Genomic DNA, 20,420 nt, shown 5'->3' on the forward strand with positions numbered 1-20,420 from the left:
GGAAGACAGAGACTATTGATTAAAAGATGAGTTTAGGCCTCACGTTGAGGGAGCATTAAAAACTGGGATGATGCAGCACAATGTCAAAAACTGAAAACACACCACTGTGCTCATTTAAAAAAAAACAACTCATTATTTACTTACTGAACTAATGAGTGATACATGTAGTACAAGTACAATTCAGAGTGCAATCAATGAGCACATATATTTACACTCCCAATGTAAATTTCTTTTAATTACTTCTGAATATTTCTCTGCATCGAAATACACAAACAGACAACTATGGATTATTGTGCCAGAGCTCATACTGAAATGTCCATTCTTATGATGTTGAGACATCCTAAAAATATGCAATATCCAAACTCAAACCATGATTTAAATTAACAACAAACTATTGCCTATTATTTAAATCCAACTTTCAATGAAATATTTTAAGATATTCTGTTAAGAAAAAAAAAACAGGAAAAAACTCAACTGAAGACTTCCTGAAGGTAATACACTGGGATTTGTGGTTTACTGAAGGTCTATAACTATGCACTGATAATCTATATCTTTAGCCCTGTTTTCTTTAAAAATAACATGTAGCTGCCCCTGGATTTTATTGCTGCAAGGATAACAGAGACTAGACCCAACCATGGATGGATTATTGAACGCCTCAGCACAAGTGTCAGGCCCCCCCTGGCCACCACATACAAAATGTCACAAAAAGACAGACAACCAAGTAGACTCCAAATGACCTCAAAGAAACATAAAATGACTACATACTTGTGCAAGACTGCCGCAAAGAAACACAACAAACCCACTGCTAAGAGAGAGGAAAAGTGTCACAAAGAGACTGAAAAGGGACACAAAATGACAACAAAAAGAGGCTTAACAACAACAAAGTCTGTATGTCTTGCTCCTGTGTAGGTGAGGTGGTGGGACCTTCTGCATGTCTGTACCCAGGGGCCCATTGTGTAGAAATCTGCCCCTGAACTCAACACTTCAACATCTACCTGCTAACAGGATGAAATAGCTAACTACAATATTCCATACTCAGTACTGTTCTCTTTGGGACTTCTTTGAAGTAAGCTACATTTCAAGACCCATTTTTAAGCTATCAAACAACTTTCACGACATTTTTTGTCACAACAGTCTATGCAGGTGTGTCAAACATACAGCCCGAGGGACAGAAGCGGCCCGCCAAAGGGTTCAATCACTGGATGACTTTGCACATCTAATATTGCTGCACTTGTGAAGGCTAAGAGGTGTCAGGTTTCAGGAGCAAGTTTAACAGTGAGTGGCCTACCTCATGTTAAATTCTGCTTTGGAGGCTGTTACACCCTGACCAGCATACAACTCTCTGAAAAAAAGAAAAATAATTCTTGTCATATTTTAAAATACTGAACATTGTGCAGAGTAGTGTTTTATCAGCAGCTTCAGTACAAATTAATCTGTATCAGACTTCTGTCTTAACAGAATATTGGACGACGCCCTGTTCCCAAGGCACTGCCAAAACTTTAATGTTTTGTTTTTACGACACCGGAGTGGAAATGCGTGGGAAGAAATGCACATAATGACAAGCAGCAGACTTAGACTGGCTGAATGTGGAAAAACTGAGACAAATTGTTGAAATTGCACTTATTTTTCTTAAGACATCTGGAACTGTTCAGCTTTTGTTAATGGATCAACATTTTCAGAATGTATTTCTTTACATTAAAAGAAAGGGAAAATATTGGAGGTGTCGTTATTTACTGGTTATTGTGCGATTGTTAAACTGGTCATACCCACTTGAGTTCAGATCAGGTTGTATGTGACTCAATAGTTTGACATCCCTGCTCGAGGATGTTACACCCATGTTCAATAACTCTTAAAATCTGAATACCTTCACACTGCATCACTAAGTTTCCCACATCTTTTTCAGAAGAGAAATCAACACAGGGTACAATTTCTGTAAATAGTTTAATATTAAATAAAAAAGACTCCCATATAAAAAAGAAAGCTACAGTCCACAATTTAATCGTCTTTTTAAACATAAGTATTGAAAGCAAGGGGTAGAATGAGAAAAATACTTAATTACAATTCCCAGAAAAATTCACAATTCATTGTTTTGTCTCTCTTGTCTCTTTCTCTAACAATATAAAATCAAAATAAAACACATTAACTGTACATATGTACAAATCTCCAAGTGTAGAAATTGCATATTCTGCTTTCTTTTTCACTTCTCTTTATTCTTTTTTGTTTTTTAAATACAGCAAGAGATGCCAGTACTCTTGGGGCAGGGCAGTGTGTGAAGGAGAGCTCAAACAGTGATATGAGGAGACAGAGGGAAGATATTACTCCAAATCCACAGTGACACACAGGCTAAACAGATCCACGTTAAGACGTTATCGCTCCCTGTGTTTACATTTTCCAGCCATTCATTCAACCAATCAAAGGACATACCATACTTGGATTCCTGCAAATGCAACGTTTCAAAATTGAATACCTTTTCCAGACTTTTATCTCGTGGATGAGGGGTGACCGTTTGGGTGGGTGTTGGGTCAACAGATAGTCTCCATCACTCCACAGCTACAATTAACTCTTCACAGCGACAAATGACAGCATATGAAATGTAATAACAAATGTGACAAATGATGCTTTGCTTGCAAACGTCGAAAACTGGTTGCAGTAAGATGAATTCTCCTGAACCGTCAGTATCCTGATGACATTATTCAAAGACTTGTACAAAGAACTTCATTTTTTAAATTAATGTTTTCTCAGTTCATAAAATTATTAGTGACGTACAAACCATTAAAGAACATCTCATCGGACACATCATGATATTTTCTGTGTGACCACTGGCTAATGTAAACCGATTCATGAAACCTGATACAGTGAACATCATTTCCTTGGCTTGTCCCATATAAAAGATATTCTATACTGTGAAAGAAAACAACTCAAGTCTTGTTCCTTCTTATATTCTCTTCCAGGACCTTCTGAAAAACCTTTTGAAACACTTATTCGAAATACAACCACTGCGTGTCTTTGCAGAAAAAAAAAAACCTTTATCGAAGAAACGACTACACACAGACGGACAGGGTCTCGTTTACTAGAATGAAAATAAATTCCACTAATGGTCGGACAGTGAGGGGCTCAGCAATAGCACTGTTGTCCAACACACACTCAGACACATAAAAAGACACACACATCCACACATGTACAGACACGCTTACAACAGAGAGCATCGTTCAAGTAGTTGGGCTTTATCCTGACTCACAGTTATACACTGATGAGAAGAAAACAGTACTTGTTTTTGTGTTTTCTCATTGATATATTTCTAACACCAACCCTAATTAACAGATCTTGGATCATGTTATTTTGTGAATTAGACCTAAAGTATCCACTTTTTTTTCACCTTTTATAAATTAACTTTTCAAACAAGATCTCTCTCCTATGTGTTTTTTCATAGTGGTTGTCATTACAATGGTTGATATGACAACGGCATAATATTAGTGCAGTTGAATTAAAAAAAAAGAAAGGTCTACACAGTGGTGAAGATGGCGGAGAGATGGAGAGGGGAAAGAGAGGCGTCTGGCCACCTTTGATTGGTCAACAGCTCTGACTCGCAGCTCCGACTTCACCAGTCACTGCCTCTGAGACCTGGTGCCTCGTCGCCTCCTGCCGCGGACTGACCTCTCAGGCTTCAGCAGTGCTGACTGGAGCAGGACAGAGAGAGAAATTACAGTCACATCAGCCTTATCTCCTTCAAACCCCCAAGTGGTGGAATGACGTTCACTTCTGCAGTCAGAACTGCACAATCATCCCCAGCGTGGAGCAAAAAGCTTTCTCACTGACAAAACCCTCACGTGTAGCATTTGGATTTCAAACTTCACACAGTCGTAAGAGTTCAGCGGAAGAAACTGAATGATGCCCCATGAGCTTGCATAGATCCAGTATTTGCTTTAGCAGCTTTTTGCAAACACCCTGCTTTTTAAATTGATTAAGGTCCAGTGTGCAGGATTTAGTGGTATCCAGTGATGACATTAAGAACTGAAATAAAAAAAAACTAAGGAAAACAAAAATAGTGTTTCACACACTAGATGATGCTCCCATGAACATTTATTACCTTCACGTGTGACGTTTTCGTGCCCAAACCCTTCTTTAGACATAAAGACTTCTTGCTAATTTGGGGGCAATTTCCTTTTATAGGTTGCTCAATGACTTCTTCCCAATTTGCACATTTTTCAAATAGTTACTAATTCAATGACCTGTCCTATAAACGTCCAATAATTTTTACTTATTATTATTTTTTACTAATGGGGAACGTGATGTCTGTACCAAATTTCATGACAATCCATTAAATAGTTGTCAAGACATTTCACTCAAAACCATAAATGTGAACCAAATGTGAGATTCCAATTTGTTAGAAAGTAACAGAGCATATTCATGAGCAACAACTGAAAGGTAAAACAGGCTGCACTTTTAAGTACGAGAGGTGGCTTGGAATTTGACTCAAAACTGTTCAGTAACGCTAGTGAGAGATAATTAACAGCCTGCGCTGCTGATGATTAAACCAGTAGATCTGTGAGTCAGTGAGGGGGAACGGGGTCTTACCGTAGCCTTGGTTTCTTCTAGTGCTGTGGCATCCATGTCTCTGAAGTCTTCCAACACATTCTGTAGCCTGACATACAAGGTAAGAGCACATTAATACTCAATACAGTATGATATGATCAATACACCTGACAGGACAAATGTTCTGAAACATCAGAAAAATGTGTTGTTGACACACTAGCCAGTGATACTTAACTTAAGACCCCCGGGCCGTAACCATTTTCTAATTCACAACAAAAATAAAGTGATTCACACTGACAATTGTTTGTTGTTTTGTACTTTTAGTAAAATATGATGTCAGAATGCATAAAACAGCATCAACATAGAGCTTGTTTATCATAATATTCGATATTTATTTTGTTGCCCAGTCCAGTCTCAGAATCCTAGAAACATCCTAAAATCCTAGAAATGTCCTGAAATCCTTAAAATCCTTAAAATGTCTTAAAACCTCCTGTCTTTTTACAGAAGTGGCCCCCAAGCAAAGTAAGATGACTATCCCTAATCTAGGCGATGTCCTGTCAACAGTAAGTCAGAGAAATGGACCGTTAAGAAGACAGCTTACGTTTGTTTTCTTTTCCTTCCTCTTCTGGCTCCACCCGCTGCTCCCGTTTGATCCTTGGGACAACAGTAAAATCAAGATGAAATCATCTACAGGCATCAGTGGCGTAAATATGAAGCCATACAAGTCAGTCATGATGCTACATTCCTCCTCTTTACAGTCTGTGAGCCATACAAAAAAAACTAAACTGGTGTCTGAGCAGGGTGATTACACAGCCCCACTTCATGATATAACATAAGTCTATGAGTAAGAACCAGGAGACCGACGTACTCACCCTTCCCTGTTCGTTGTGCAGTAATGTCCCAGCAGTCTCTTCATTGGGCCGTCCACTGCATCCATCCCTGGGACTGAGGTACCCCGCATGGGGAAGATGCCCCTGCCTGTCCACCCCTGCTTCCACATAGGGACACACAGCCGCAGCAGGCCCAGTGCAGTCTGTCTTAGCCTCCTCCAAGTATATGGGTGGCAGAGGAGGCTCAGGGTGGGTATGTCCCTCTACCATGACCGGCTTCCTTTGTAAGGGTGACGTGGACCCGTCCTCAGTGGGTTTGGGTGTCCCCTGGGCTGGGGAATGGGCTGCTGCTTCCAGGCTGAGTCGGGATAAGTCTGGGTTACGGAGGGAACACGCCCGACGTGGGCTGAGGGAGACTGGGGCACTTGCCTGGGGCAGAGTTGGGACAGAAGTGGATGGGGTATGGTGCTCCACAGGGAAAGAAACCGGCGGTAAGGCACAGAAGGGTGAAGTGGGGTCAGATGGCCCCATGTGGGCCCTGTCTTCCTGTTCTTTAGCACTGACTTGAAGGAAGGAGGTATAAATCGTGTCCATGAAAGAGGTGTAAGGATCGATAACAGACCTGCCCTCAGATACTCGCTGTGGGGGTGGGGTGTGTTCTTGAGCAGGGGCTGGAGCTGGAACAGGACTGGAAACCATTTCGGGAGCCATCTGACTGGCTGGAATGTCTTCCTGTGGGGCAGGGCTCTGTGTTTCCTGCAGTGACATTGGCTTCTCTCCTTCTGAGGGTGGTGCAAGATTTAGCTGGAGGAGAAAAAAAGAAAACCGTCGAGGCTATTAGTAACAGTCAGGGGCGCTCACATGTTTGCGTTTCGGTGCTGCTCCCACTGACACTGGCTTGAGTCACTCAATAAACTTGTTAATAACTGTTAGGTAAAATGATCCTTCCTGTCACTGTGTAGATACTATATTAATAAAGTTTAACTGGGAGAATGCGACTCACCCTGTCACTCCGCTGGAGTTTTTCAACCTACACAGTTGCACAGTGCTGTTATATACCCCTTTTCCACTAAAATTAACCCGTGCAAATAGATTTTTCAAATATGGGCGAACCTGCTAAACATAGGCTATAAACTGCATTCCCACTGCCAGTAGAGCAGAGCTTATACATGGCGCTGCGGCCAAAAAGTGTGTGTGTGTGTGTGTGTGTGTGTGTGTGTGTGTGTGTGTGTGTGTGTGTGTGTGTGTGTGTGTGTGTGTGTGTGTAGACAGCATGGACAGAGGTCTGTGAAAACTTTACTGTGGTTTCTTCTATTTATATTTCTCTTACATAGTCTCTCTTTCAAACTCGGTGTATGCTATTTTGTATCCATGTTTTAGCACTGCTCAGGTGTAGAGCTAGTTAGAATTGGTGGCAATGCATCATTGAATCTCACCAGTTCAGGAGCTGAAATTAGTGTGTTTACCCGGGTGTTGTGTTTTTCCATCAGTGCCGATCTGAGCCGGAGGCAATAAATACCCATGACTATTGCAGGCTCATTTGACTCAAGTGTGAATGTCGATTGTACACGTTCTCATTGCATTAAAAAGCCAGATTTTAGTGGTTGTTAGCATGTTTTTGTGCAGTGGGAATGAGGCTATAGAGTGGAGGTTCTCCTCTAACAAATATTCTTTGGCTGAGTATAAACACCAGCTTGCAAAAAGCACAAAAAACACAACCGTGAAACCAACCAACAGAAGCTGCTGCCTGTGTGTTATAAGTGTGTGTGCAATATACTTCACATACTGTGCAATATGTCATGCAATACACCGAGTCACTCTACTCATATTTATTATTTAACTTATACCTCCACACCCATGTACATAGCTGTATATAAGTCTATTTTTATTTTTATTTCTATCTTTTTTATTCATATTCCTATTGCTATTTTTCTACCTATTTCGTACTTAATTCTGTAAAAAGCTTTTGTACTTTGCACTGAAGGAATGGAGAAGCTCTCCAATCTCGTTATACACTGTATAATGACAATAAAGAGCATTCTGATTCTGATTCTGATTCTGCTGCCTGTGTGTTATCCACTAAGCTCCATGCCAGTCACCAACCTGTATGTTGTTGAGCAGGTTGATAGCTCCATCAGGACCCTGCAGCAGAGGCATGCCCAATGCCGAGGTCTGGACTGGGGGTAGGAGAATGGAACCTGCTCCAATTCCCAACATGTTATTGAGGCCTGTGATGCCAGAAAGATCTCCTACAAAGACATATTTCACAAAGGCACTTATATAATGGCTTACTACTACAGAATGCCTGTAAATGGTTCAAGTTTTAACGAAAGCACTCCTCCAAATATACCAAATTCAATGTTTAGAAAGACGTTTTTTAAAGGGTTGGCACCAACTCACCTAATACAGCAGAGTTAAGCAAAGTGGGCAGTAACTGTTGAAGGATGGGGTTGTCCTTGCCTTGGAGAGGAAGGGGGATGAGGGTGTCAACACCAGCATCAGTAGGTACCTGGAGAGTAGAGTACAGTAGAGGACAAAGGAGGAGTTTAATTAGTTTCAGGCAAACTAATAACACAAAAAGGTAGAAACTGGGTTAGATGAATACACAGTCAAGACTAAGACATTTTTTTACTTTAAAATTAAATATATTCCCAAAAACATGTGCATTTGCTCCTGAAGATAGACAGACTATAACCAACCCAAGCAAACCATGCAGTCTGAGGAGGGCTTCATTTGACTTATTTAGAGAAAAATGTATTTTAGCTGTAAAGTAAACAGTTGGTAAGACTTTGAGGAATATAAGCAACTAGTGCAGGGGAAAACAACAGAGCAGTTAGGGAAATGAGCTCATGGGTTTTTCAAGGGGAACTAGACAGAGCTCAGAGGAAACAGCTATAGGAGAAAGGGAAGCCTACCTGAGGTTGGTTATGTTGGGTTTGCTGTGCAGGAGCTAATTGGGTGTGGGGAGGCGGGTGGAGCTCGGCAGAGCTCAGGGCAGCAGTGAGCAAGGCAGGGCTGAGGGGCAGGAAGGCTGCGTGGGGAGGAGGAAGAGCGGCAGGAAGGAGCAGAGACTGCAGGGCTTGGATAGAGCCCTCAGCTCCTGGGGGAATGGGGAGAAGGCCCTGGGCGACCTCCAAGAGCCCCGGGCCTGATAGGGTCGATGGATCCAGGAGGCCAGAGGTTTTATCCAAGGTGAGGCCCTCTAATGTGGTGGAGATCTGCTGTGGCTGCTGGAGAGGGACTTCCAAGCTGACCTGGCTCAACTGACCCAGCCCAGATAGAGGTAACAAAGGCGTCTGCTGTTGCCCGAGCAACAAGGACGCCATGAGCAGAGCCTGCAGGCTAGGTTTTTCAGTTAGCCCTAAATCAGTGTCCTGTCCCGGGGTAGGGGTTGAGGCAGGGGGTGGGAGCGGGTTTAGCAGGCCCAAAAGGTTCAGAGGCAGCTCCCCTTGGGCACCACTCAACAAGGGCAACAAGGGAAACAGAGGATTGGTGTTTATTTGTTGTTGCTTCTGTTGTTGATCCTGGCTTTGCTGTGGTGTCTCTTGCTGTTGTATCAGTAACTGCTGCTGCTCCGACTGCTGCTGCTCTGCAACAGTCTGTGGTGGTTGCGGTGTAGAATTGGCAGGGGGTATCTGTGCTTGCTGCCCTCCCAACCACAGCCCCCCTAGGGGCAGTGAAGCCAGGACTGCGGGGTCCAGAAGGGACGGTAGACCTCCTGTGGATGACAGCAGCTGAAGCAGCTGCTCCTGGTTCATGAAGGGGAAGGCTTCTGCCAGAGGTAAGGGAGAGGTTGAGTCGCCCACAGCTGAAGGGGCGGGAGGACTGTGATTATCCCCAAGACGAGAGGAGATCGTGGGACCCGGGCTGGTGGCTGCTTGAGGTTTGGTCACTATGGAGACCTTTGGATCCACACATCTTGGCTCCTCCGGCCCTGTGGGAGAGACATGAATCATTAACATATGTTTGGGATGACTTATCAATCAGTAAACAAATTTTATACAAGGGGTCTTGAGCTGGGCAGTTTGCAGTGTTTAAAACAGGATTAAACTGGTGGTTGACTCGTTACAGCTACAAAATAGCATTACTTAAGCAAACAGTAATGTATCAATCAACATGCACTTCCATTGCTTCAGCACTACGCTCACAAAAGGCACACCTATGGCATTTTTGGACTCCCTGATAAGAACTGCACACGGTAATTTCCCTGAGAACTAGGTATGTTTTAAAAAAAATAATTTCTGGTTATATATTCGCACTGCCAATAGGAAAGCTGAAGTGACATACTGCAAGCAAGCCTGCTGTTGTAGTCAAAATTGTGTAATACGTCTACTGTCATATACAAATATAATCAGTGAATCCTGAATTTCACTGTGGGCCATGTTTTCTTCCTTTTTTTATGAGCTGTTGTTTGGCTTTTGTGTTTTCTGTTGTTCACACAACTAACAGGTTTCTAAAAAAACGTCAGTTGCCAGTGCTGCATTAGCTGCATTCGACCAATCAACATATGCTTACATTTGGACCAATCACCACACACTTATGTATGGTGATTGGCCTACAACTACAATCATTCCTTGTTCTTGTGGTGCGAAGACAACAAATTGGGGGGTTCTTAGAACTATGAAAAGTTCGATCTCTGGTCCAAAAACACTTCATGAGAAAACATTTGTACCCTTTTCCTGAGCCATCCTTGTAGTCATCCAAAAAACCTGATTTAAAGGAAAAACTCCTGACCACACACATAATTTATATTTCATCAGACTCAAATACGCAAAATTAGTGAGAGTATCTTGTTGTCTATATGAGTACATTTTCAGTATATTGCAAAGCTCAACTAACCATATCACTTCAAAATGTAATTAAAAGTCACGGTCATTTGTTCAAGACTAAAAACACACTTCAGACTGATAATTATGTTTACCTGCAGTGGGATTTCCTTGGGAAGACGTCACAACATCAGTGGTATGGTCGGAGGAGCTGCCCTCCCCCTGGGGTACAGTGGAAGATGCTGCGAGAAGGGCCAGAACATGGTTGCTCAGATCAAGAGGCTTTGGGGAGCTGGATATCGCCACAGAAACACTGCCTTGAGAATGACTCAGGTCCACTGACGTAGATATGCTGTTACTACCAATCTCTGTTGCCAAAGTGCTCTGTGATGAGTCTTCCTGCAATGGTGCCTGGGAAACAGAGTCTATTTCAGAAATGTGATTCTCAGTTGGTTGATGCTTGTCTGAAGAAGTCGGGAACATTTGACGAGATGGGCTGCTGCTGTTGTGTAAAGCTAAATTAGAGTTGGGCAGCACTGTAGAACAAGGAGAATGTCTCTGTAGAGGACTTGATTTAATGGACTGTGGACACGATGGAGACTGCACCGATCTGAACTGAGGGGACGTAGGGGGAGGAGATAGCGGCTGTAGCACAGACGGTAGGGGGTTAGTGTTACTAGTTCGGCAAGGTGAGCGAGTCTGTGGGGGCCTGACGTTAGAATGAGGGGCGGGAGAAGAGGGTGAGCGCCTGGGGCTCTGTTTATTAGTGTGTCCACCTCCTTCAATAGACACAGATCCTAGCTGAGCAGGAGCAGAGTTCGATGCTGAGGCTGTGGCCTGCGCGTTCTGCACACTGAGCAGGTGCAACAGGGCAGACAGAGGCTGGGTTGGAGGATCCAAGCCAAGAGGTGTAGGTGTCAGGCCTGTAGTGAAATCCAGAGCCTCGGTTTGTCGAGGAGGCCTGGAAAGGTGTCGGGGAGCAGGGAGCCTTTGCGTCTGCCCGGGGAGGAAATGATGATGGTTTTCTAACATGACAGCATTCTGGTTCTGCACAGCTGAGGTAGAGGAGGAGTGCGAAGAGGAGGGGAAGGAAGAGGAGGAGGAGGATAGGTTGATGACTGTAGCAGAAGCAGCGTCTCCTGGTGGGGTCTTCCTCGGCCCATTAGCCAGCTGCTGGGTGTCTCTTAGCATGCTGAGCACTGTGGGAGACCGTCGTTGTCTCTTCCTGTGCGACGCATTGCGTTCTGCTGTGGAAGGCAGGTGGGGCAAGGAGGAGGCCAAGGACTGGGCCAGAGAGTGGGATGGAGGAAAGAGGACGGAAGAGGCTGCTGCAAGGGAAGGATGGGGAGGCCTAGTAGAAGCATTGGAGGAGGGAGGGTGGCTGTTATGTAAAGTGCTGTTTGTTACCTTTGATGACTGTTGCTGCTGTGCCTCTTTCAAAACCTCAAGAGAAGAAGGCAAGCTCACCGGGTTGCTGGCCACCTTTGAGCTCTGGCCCTGGGTTATCTGGTTCGCCAGCTGAGCCTTGGCAGCTGCAGAGAGCAGGCTACTTGCAGGGAAAGATGCCGGGTGTGGCAGCTTACCCTGATGGCTGTGGTGGTGGTTCAGAAATGGCCCCAGAGGTAAACCAGAAGTCCCTGTGGCGTTCAAGCCAAAACCTGGTTGTCCTGCGCTGGGAATCGGACTCACTGTGCTCTTTGAGGGTTTCGAGGAGAGGGCATTAGGGTTGCTACTGCTTTGGTTGGTCAGTAAGGAGGGGTTAGAAGGGATTAGGAGGTGGTGGTTATTAGTGCTGCTGTTGCCTGAGTTCTTAAACTGCTCCAAGATCTCTTCCAGCTTGTACTTGGGGAAGTGGGGGCTGGGGTTTGGGGAGCCACCAGGGAGAGGCGAGTGTGGAGAGGAAGAGGTGGATTTCCTCCTCTGAGGCAAGTTACTTCCCATTAGTCCTCCTCCTCCTCCTGCTGCTGTTGAGCCTCCTCCCTGATCAGAGAGAGGGGAAGGAGAGGCTGAAGGGTGGCGGGACCGCTGGTGAGGAGACACACAGTTCATGTTATGGACAGAGGGTGAGAGGGAGGGAGACGGAGAGACCGGGGGGCCTCCCACTATGACACCATGAGAATGATGAGTGTGAGTCAGTGCCCCTCTTCCTCCTCCACCCATGGCCATAGGGGAAGAGGGAGGAGGTGAAGATAGGGGCCCTAGCCGAGGGGAACCCGGAGTCTCCGGGGTTTTGGGTGTTCTACGACCTTGAGGTGTTGGGGTGTGGGGTGACCTCTGGGCAGTGCTGTACGCTGGGAATGAGGAGGTGGTGGAGCAGCTGGAGGAGGCGGGAATAGGAGGAGGATGATGAAGCCTTCTCAAAGTGTCTAGGGGATGGTGAGAGTTTGTGCCTGTGTGGAGGACAGGCGAGGAACCATTGTAAGGGTAAATAAAGTGGTGGGAGGACTTGGGACTGGCACAGGGGTTCATGTGGAGGTTGCTGTGGGGTCGAGCTGGGACCGGATGGAGTTTGGGATGGTAAATGCCATGGTCCTCTTCGTCCCGCTCCACGAGTACTCGCTTTGGATCGCGGCTGTTGTCCACTCCACTGCTCATCTCTGAAAGTGGACACACATACAACAACTTTTACTAAATTGCTGTTACTTCAAAATGACAGCACTTAAATATTGGTTATGGTGAAGTCACTTTCTTTGCTTTCATAAAAGACTTTCCGTAGTGTCTATAAACTGATTATAGATAATTAAAAGTCTGAGTGGTCAGGAGGAGCTTTTTGATTTTCGATTTTGATGCTTGAGGTAACTGGTATGCAATCTTGAGCCCATGCTCAGTCTTAAGCACCCTACCTTGGAAACGCTACCAAACATGGGTAGAAGAAGCTGATACGAGAGGTCGACTGACAGTGGCTATTTGACTCAACCACTATTGGGTACTTTCACCTTATACTGCAAACTAAATCTAACTATGGGTACAAATAAAAGGAACCTGACCTGACCTATCTATGTGATGCAAAAATCTGTGTTTTTTCCAATAATGCTTTACATGTACCATGATGGATCTGTGTTAACTGAATGCACATGAGCAAGTAATGGGACAAAACAATGAAATTATTAAAATGGAGTTTAAATATTGTCAAAATATAAGCAGTGTTGCAAAGAATAAAAAGAGATGGAGACTGATCCAAATGTTCATAATGATGGAAGTATGGTAGCGAGATTTTGTAAGACTTTGGACTTATGGATGTGGATGTACATTACAATTATTAAACTATCAGTGGTTTCACTTCTGTGTGGCTGACAACTACAGCACTGACCAACACTTATTTTTTCATTCCCACACTCACCAGTACCCACGGGATTTCCGACCATCACTGACTGCTTTGACAGATACCCTGTCCCACTGCCACCCACTCCTGTGGTGATTCTTATCACAGACACCATCCAAAATGCTTTCTATTGAAAATCTGTGTGGCCCTTCCCACAGGGAAATAAACCAAATTTAGCTCCTTCAGTTCCTACTACATTAAGCAAAATTCATAAAAGTATATCTAAAAAAATAATACGGATCATGTCAGTTTCTCTGATAACTAATGTCGATTCAAACGGACGCAAACCAGATGGCAAAATGTTAGACTTGAGGGAGAGAAAGAGAAAGGAAATGAAGAACAGCAAGGGAGAAACTAAACGGAAACATCTGATGCATTACTGTGAAAGCATGTGGTTTACTGGAGGACAATTTATATACGTGTGTAATTAAGACCAATAATAGCGGTCTCTCATACTTTCATAGATAAAATTTAATTTCCAGTTCATACCACCAAAATGATGACACTGGCATAGCGCTCCCACCTTAGAGAAAATTTGTGTTTGGTCCTGCGAAATCAATAGTCTTACTGCAGCTCTCAACGTGAGGTTAATACAAGGGTTGGGCAATGTCCACTGAGAAACATAGCGATGGTCGATGACATCATTGTTAGGGGAGGGAGGGCAATCCCCGTGTAGAAATAACCATTAATCATCCACCCAACCCAACCCGCCAACTACCAACTTATATGCATTATAGTAGCACAACTGTCAGGACTGAGACAAGGACAGAGCACTGGGGTGCTCTCCATATATGTATGTTTGAGAGAGAGAGTGTGACATAGAGAGAGAAAGAGTGGAAGGTGGACTATTGTTGCATGCAACAATAGTTAATCAAAAGTTATAAATAACTTTCTTGGAATGCTGATTTGTCACTTTTTGGCCTGCAGCTGGAACACAACGTTACCAGTGGCAAATTTTCACAATGGCAGCAACAAACAATTAAAAAAGGTACCACCTCACTGATCTGGCAAGGTACAATTCATCTGGTAGATCAGAAATGTTATTTTTTAAGCATGCGAGAAGGCTATCAGCGTCATCGGAAACATGCGTGTGGAAGGATGACAGGGACAGGGGTGAGCTAGGGCTTTTTTAAATCACAACTTAAGCATCAGCGGTTGCTGACTGACAGCCATCAGTGACGGATAATGTCGTAGCCCATCTGCCCAACCCTAGTTAGTACTGCGCAATGCATACACTCAACCCCAATATCAAAAGATTTGGTGGAAAATTACATATTTTGTTACACTCTAACAAACACAAAGTAGAGTCACCTTGCAGAGAGACTACATCCACACCAAAAAAACGAACATTTCCTTCATGATGCTGATGAGCATCTGTTTAGTTAATCTGTTGAAAATAATTTTAATAGCTATTTTGATACATCTGTTTATGATTTGTTCACAATGTTTCATAGTACACATGTAGAAGAGTAGTGTGCCTCAGTGTTTCCGAATTTACCTGGATGATGAAGGTTAGCAAAGGGCAGCTGTGAGGCCTGCATACTCCGACAAAGAGCAGCCATGGCTACCACTTTCCTGCGGTGGTTACACAGTTTGGTCATATCCTGCTCTGCTTTGCCTAATGGCTGGCTGTGCTGCTCCACCTTCACTCCCACAGTGAAGCTGAAAACCTGCAGAAGACCGTTTAGGACAGTTAAAGGGGTATTTTACACTCATAAAATGCAGAGTCACATAAAGATCATTGATTATCGCAGACAATGTGTGCGCACATTTTAATGAAGAAAAGGGTTAGCCATGGTTCCACACAGTTGGGCAAAATTCAATTAAAAAGTGAGTCAAAGATATTTTATTCACGGGGGGTGTCACATGCCTACATTTCCCTAATTTATAAAAAAAAGGAAAAGCTTCCACTGCTGCCAGTAAGTACTACGCTACTTGAAGATCACAATCAATCAGACTTGTTTTCTACATTACAGAAATATCAGGACACATGGCTTTAAAAACAGAATATACTGATCTCCTCAGTCGAGGAAACACAAACAAATTTAAAACGTATAGACCTGCTTTACCTTGTGGATGATGAGTGGACACTCAAGACCACATTTGCAGGTGCCATCAGTCAACAGATAGGTCTTGACCTCGTCCAGAGAAGACAGGGCAGTGCCACTGGGACTACAGATAGAAGAAAGGAACAAACTTTAACAGCAGCAAACTCAAGGCAAACTTAAAAAAAAGCACTTCAAATCGTCACAGGGCTGCATATGCAAAGTGAAAGATGTTATACATTGCTTTATTTAATTCAGCTGTATTAAGCCATGTTTCCAACAAAAGCTTTCGAAACCAAAAGTAACACCTACAAACATGTACCTAGACCCTAGATCTGTGCGGCACGTCCAGCGCAGACATTACTCTTACATGTGGGCAGGGTTATGTCACTTGTTGTATTTCCTTGTTCACCAGTGACACAGACTGAAGACTGCACCCCATTCATCGGCAACAGAACAGGGCTGCAGACATTTTTAGAGCAAAAAAGAGCAGGCTGCAGTGAGACTCTCTCACAATTGGATATTTAAAAATAGTGGGTTTGTGCATTCACTTCTTATCAAGCAAGAGCAGGGGTTTAAGTGCTGCCCACAGCCACAGGAATAATGTTTGTAAATTTTTTTCTCTAAGAGAGGATTAAAAATTAAAAAGTTCACATAATCCAGTCACAATTAATATGCATTTTTTGAAGATCCACTCATTACTAAAAGTGTATGTCATCTAAGGGAGACAATAAGATCAAATGAAATGGTCAAAATTGTCACATTTAAATTTTACGGTGTGTTGATGGATTCACGTCATCATCTCATGCATTGAGTAAAATAAGAAGTAAGTCTTCAACCTTAAAAACTGCTGGCAGTCGGCCCAGTTAATCTTTTTTTTTTCTCAGTCTACAGCTTCTGGTAAGAGGCTGCAAGTAGCCTTTAATTTTATAGTTAGAGTTTATTAATGAATGAAAAGCTTGTCCTGGTATGAACTGTGGGTAAACCAACCACAGCTAAGCCCTGAGTACAGAGTGTTGATTTTCTACTGACCTGCAAATTCTAGCTCCAACTTTTAGCACCATATCTATGTGCTGTGTACCCCAAGCAGAGGGGTGATGAAAAATGGGGACGGTAAGGAACAGTTCCATCCCCAACTTTTCAAAATCAAAACACAAAAAATGCATACCAAACTGAACTGAACCAACACAGCTTTAAAGAAACTCTGCAGTCCCATTTTACCACAGCTGATTGAAACAATTCAAAAATAAGATATGTAAATAAAAAAAAAAAAAAAGAAATATAGAAAAGTGCTCTCTAATTCTAATCAAGGACATATTCTGTAATGCAACCCAAGACTTTTTACATAAAGTACAAGAAGAAAAATTGAACAACTAAACACTGAGCAGATTCAGAACAGCCCACAAGATATTTGTGGTGAATGGAGAAAAATAGCCTGATTATATCACCGCCCAGTCTCCTTGTCATCTGCCTTCGTGTCTTTTTAAAGTACCGTTTCTTGCCTTGCAAGTTAACATTAGTGATGTAACTAATTGCAAATGTAGGTTTTAGCCCACACAGGGCTAAGCTGTTGTTATCATTTTATTATGTTGTTATGTTATCTAGCTCATTGCTGCTAAAATCTTAACAAACTTCTCTCCCTTTCACTGGCTTGAAATGACTTTTAAAAAAGAATATTCTTCTGGTGATCAGGAGTCCTAAGCAATTTCAGATTTTTACATTTTACACACTTTGATTCTGAGCAGACCACAGTTCAAATGAAAAGAGTTTATTCAAATCAAATCTAGGATAAATATGGCAAGCAAAATATTATTTGGAGAAAAAAAACACTGCAACTTATTGGAAATTTCTAGCCACAGAAGCCACAGTCTCAATAAACATCAGAATTATGTCTGCAAATGCTTTCTGTTCAACTGAACCGACCCACCTGACATAGATCACCTGCCCGCCCTCCACTCTTCTCTGCCAGCCGATGGGGACGTGTATTGCAGTGTTGTGGACCCCATCCTTGTCCCCACTGACAGTCTCACTGCCTCCCATCATTTTGTAGCTGCGGCCTGCCAGCACCTTGGAGAAGCAGCAAAGTCTTAATACATTTTTTCTTTAATATCATGAAATGAATTTTAAGACCCTGAGTTTTTGTTAACTACATATTCTTTGCACCTGGGAGTCACTGTTCTGTCTGCAAAAGGTCAATGTCATGGAGGTCAATGTTTTCATGCGTTAATTTAACATGTTTTGGGCTCAAGATATCTTACAACATCAGTAGTATTCAAAAATGAATTTTACTTTTGTAATTTTTAAATTCATAGTTACCAGCATCATATTTCAGTATAATTTTGGAGTGACACTTAAACAGGGCTTAAATTGTTCGAGTCAAATTTATTTTATGATCCAATACAGATAAAGGCTCTCAACCAAGCTGAACTTCTTTTAAAATTGCATGTATACATGATGCAACTATAGTAAGATGCATGCATCAGTGTAGTTTGTTGTGCCTCACTGTGAGTTACTAAATAAGTAAACACATGCATGCAAAAAAAGGATGAACGAATGTGTCTGCAGCAAAGTCTTCAGAATATCGGTTTTCTACCCCGCATACAGAAATGTGACAACCACATCATTTGATTACACGACACCAATTACAAAATGTAACCTTGACACCATGATGACATCAGCGCAGGTTCAACAAAATCATGACGAATGCATACAAGGGCTGCTAATTAAATGTATTGCACTATTTCAAACAGTTAGGAATTTACTTTCCAGCGGTCTTTTACGTCCTCAGAAAGGTATGGCAAAGTGCCAAACATTTGCTTTCGTTATGTCTGCGCTTTCACAATTCAAGCCTCCATAAAATGCTTATTTTAACAACATATGATGTAAACATATCATTACTGGGTGTGGCCACAACTAAATAAAATGTGTGTACTGTCATGGCACAATCATAAAAAATAAAGTGAGGGAGCACATTGAGCATACCTTGTCATCTTTGAGAAGCCACGATCTGTGTTGGCTAGGGTATCCACTGTCCAATGTACATGCTGGTGGGTTAGAAGCACACAGACTGCCAGTAAAACCTGACTTAATGGCCAAACACCTGGACTTCCCTCAGCTATGAAGCAGATCCACAGTTGACTCCCACAGATGTATTTGTTCACATCAGATAGGGATCTCGGATGAAGATGGAGAGCCTGCAAAGAAAGGTGGAGGTGGATTATGTAATCTGACAAGGAGAACCATTGCAAACAACCCATGTGATAAACCATTTCCTGCTGTTGATGTGACTCAAGCATACTTCAAAAAAATGATTACATCGGATGCATTACTGTCTCAAAAAGAATACAACTTCAGAGCAAGCTGCGGCTACTTTGAAGTGGGAGGGTGTGTTTGGATAGGCCCGTGGTGTACTGGATGTTTAGCTACAATATAAGCCGCTGCCTCTCCAGCTAAAACATACAAGCTAACAAGCTAGCAGCGTAAAAAGAGCTCGAAGTAAAATCGGGACGGCGTTCGCAGTTGAGCTTCAGTCGAGACGTCTGCAGTGTGCAGCCACGGAACAATATCTCACCAACTACACGACTGATGCAAGGCAGACTAGCGGCTAAGCTAGCAGCTAAGCTAGCAAGCTACCCTACTTTGTACTATGTTGTCGTGACAGCTGTCAGGCGCACAAAACACTCCGATGCAAAACTCTTGCGTGTTAGCCACGGTTACAAGAAACGAGCCAGACATAATGCTGCTTCGCAAGAAAACCGCTATGAACATAACCACCATATTGCACTTACTTATTGACAGCCGTTAGCTACCGTTAATGTTAGCAGGACCTATCAACCTCTCCCTGCGTCAGGCTCTCTGTGTTGGCGAAGTTTTGGAGTCTTCGCTTTTCTGGCTCGCGGGAGAATCAAGAGTTAGCAGGCTAGCTAACGGACTAGCCAGAGAATGTTTTGAAAACGGTCGATACCCGAATAAATAACCCTGAAATAAACAATCCCGTCTTTCAAATTGCGTGTTCGCGCGATCAATCAGCTCTCAGCGTCTATGCAACGTCTGCCAGTCCGATATAAAAACAAAGGGCAATAACGCTTTATTTTACTGCGCCTGGGATCTCGGGGCTAACGCTACCAGCTAGGCTAGCAGAGCTAACTGACTGAAATTTACTTGATTCTGGAGTGTCCCAACAAGACTGAAGGATGTCCCGCTCCCGGTGCACAATTATCCAGCCGTTGCTTTGGTTTCTGCTCTGCTAAACCGTTTAGCGTTCAAATGTATCCCGACAACAATAACGATCCATGTAATCCAAAATTCACAGTTTCCCACTGTTTTTTTTTTCTTACAGATTCCGAGCAAAAAAAATAATGGAGTTTTCTGTCGGGCATGCGCACTCGACGCTCGGGGAGTATTGTACCCGACATGCAACGGGACCTTTGTAGTGCTCCAGACAGACATCAGTGCGGAGCTCCTTGATAGAGGACATGATAATGACAGAATAATAACAGGCCCGGGATGCATGTCTGCGCCTCACAATAATGGACTCAAGAGCACCTGTCTATACTGAATTTTAGCCCAGATCTCACAGCATTTGTCCAGATACAGAAATTACATGTGAGACATATTTGTTTTACATGTATATATCTGTTGTGCATTGTAGCAACATACACATTTTATATTTCTGTCTTTACATACTGGTTTTATGCATTTTGTTGTAGCATAAGGCACATGGCACACACTCTGCACATTACAAATATTATAATTTTAAATATTCTCATATTAGTGCTGATTGTTTCTTATAATTACTGTATGTCTATTATATATTTTTACACACTTTAGACACTCAGCACATTATACATATTTTTAATTTTAAATATTCACATACTAGTGCTAATTGTTTCTTATTATTACCAAATTTCTATTTTAGATTTTG

At 42.9% G+C, this 20,420-nt stretch overlaps 1 protein-coding gene across 2 annotated transcripts; it reads right to left on the minus strand.

The window, feature by feature from the left end:
- Positions 1-1,922: 1,922 nt before the first annotated feature.
- mbd6 (methyl-CpG binding domain protein 6) lies at positions 1,923-19,887 on the minus strand. 2 transcript variants are annotated; one of them, XM_042491512.2, is made up of 13 exons: positions 19,658-19,887; positions 18,479-18,690; positions 17,424-17,563; positions 15,521-15,623; positions 14,950-15,121; positions 10,285-12,726; positions 8,279-9,297; positions 7,764-7,872; positions 7,467-7,612; positions 5,406-6,167; positions 5,135-5,187; positions 4,576-4,642; positions 1,923-3,677 (listed from the first exon to the last, which is right to left on the minus strand). In XM_042491512.2, exons 3-13 carry the CDS (start codon positions 17,537-17,539, stop codon positions 3,606-3,608), a joined length of 5,061 nt encoding a protein of 1,686 aa, XP_042347446.2. In that variant the 5' UTR covers positions 17,540-17,563; positions 18,479-18,690; positions 19,658-19,887; the 3' UTR covers positions 1,923-3,605. The 2 variants fall into 2 exon arrangements, with proteins under 2 accessions (XP_042347446.2, XP_087938482.1); XM_088082356.1 differs by lacking the exon at positions 19,658-19,887 and adding an exon at positions 19,285-19,626.
- Positions 19,888-20,420: the final 533 nt, after the last annotated feature.

Source organism: Plectropomus leopardus, chromosome 9, assembly GCF_026936395.1.
Source record: "Plectropomus leopardus strain MGB_pleo_1.0 chromosome 9, ASM2693639v1, whole genome shotgun sequence".
Taxonomy (NCBI): Eukaryota; Metazoa; Chordata; class Actinopteri; order Perciformes; family Serranidae; genus Plectropomus; species Plectropomus leopardus.

Coding starts and splice junctions, on each gene's coding strand:
- mbd6 (XM_042491512.2), bottom strand. CDS start 17,539: ATGATGGGAGGCAGTGAGACTGTCAGTGGGGACAAGGATGGGGTCCAC. Junction 9,298..10,284: donor CCAAGGAAATCCCACTGCAG/GTAAACATAATT, acceptor TCTCTCCCACAG/GGCCGGAGGAGCCAAGATGT. Junction 3,678..4,575: donor TAGAAGAAACCAAGGCTACG/GTAAGACCCCGT, acceptor GTCCTGCTCCAG/TCAGCACTGCTGAAGCCTGA.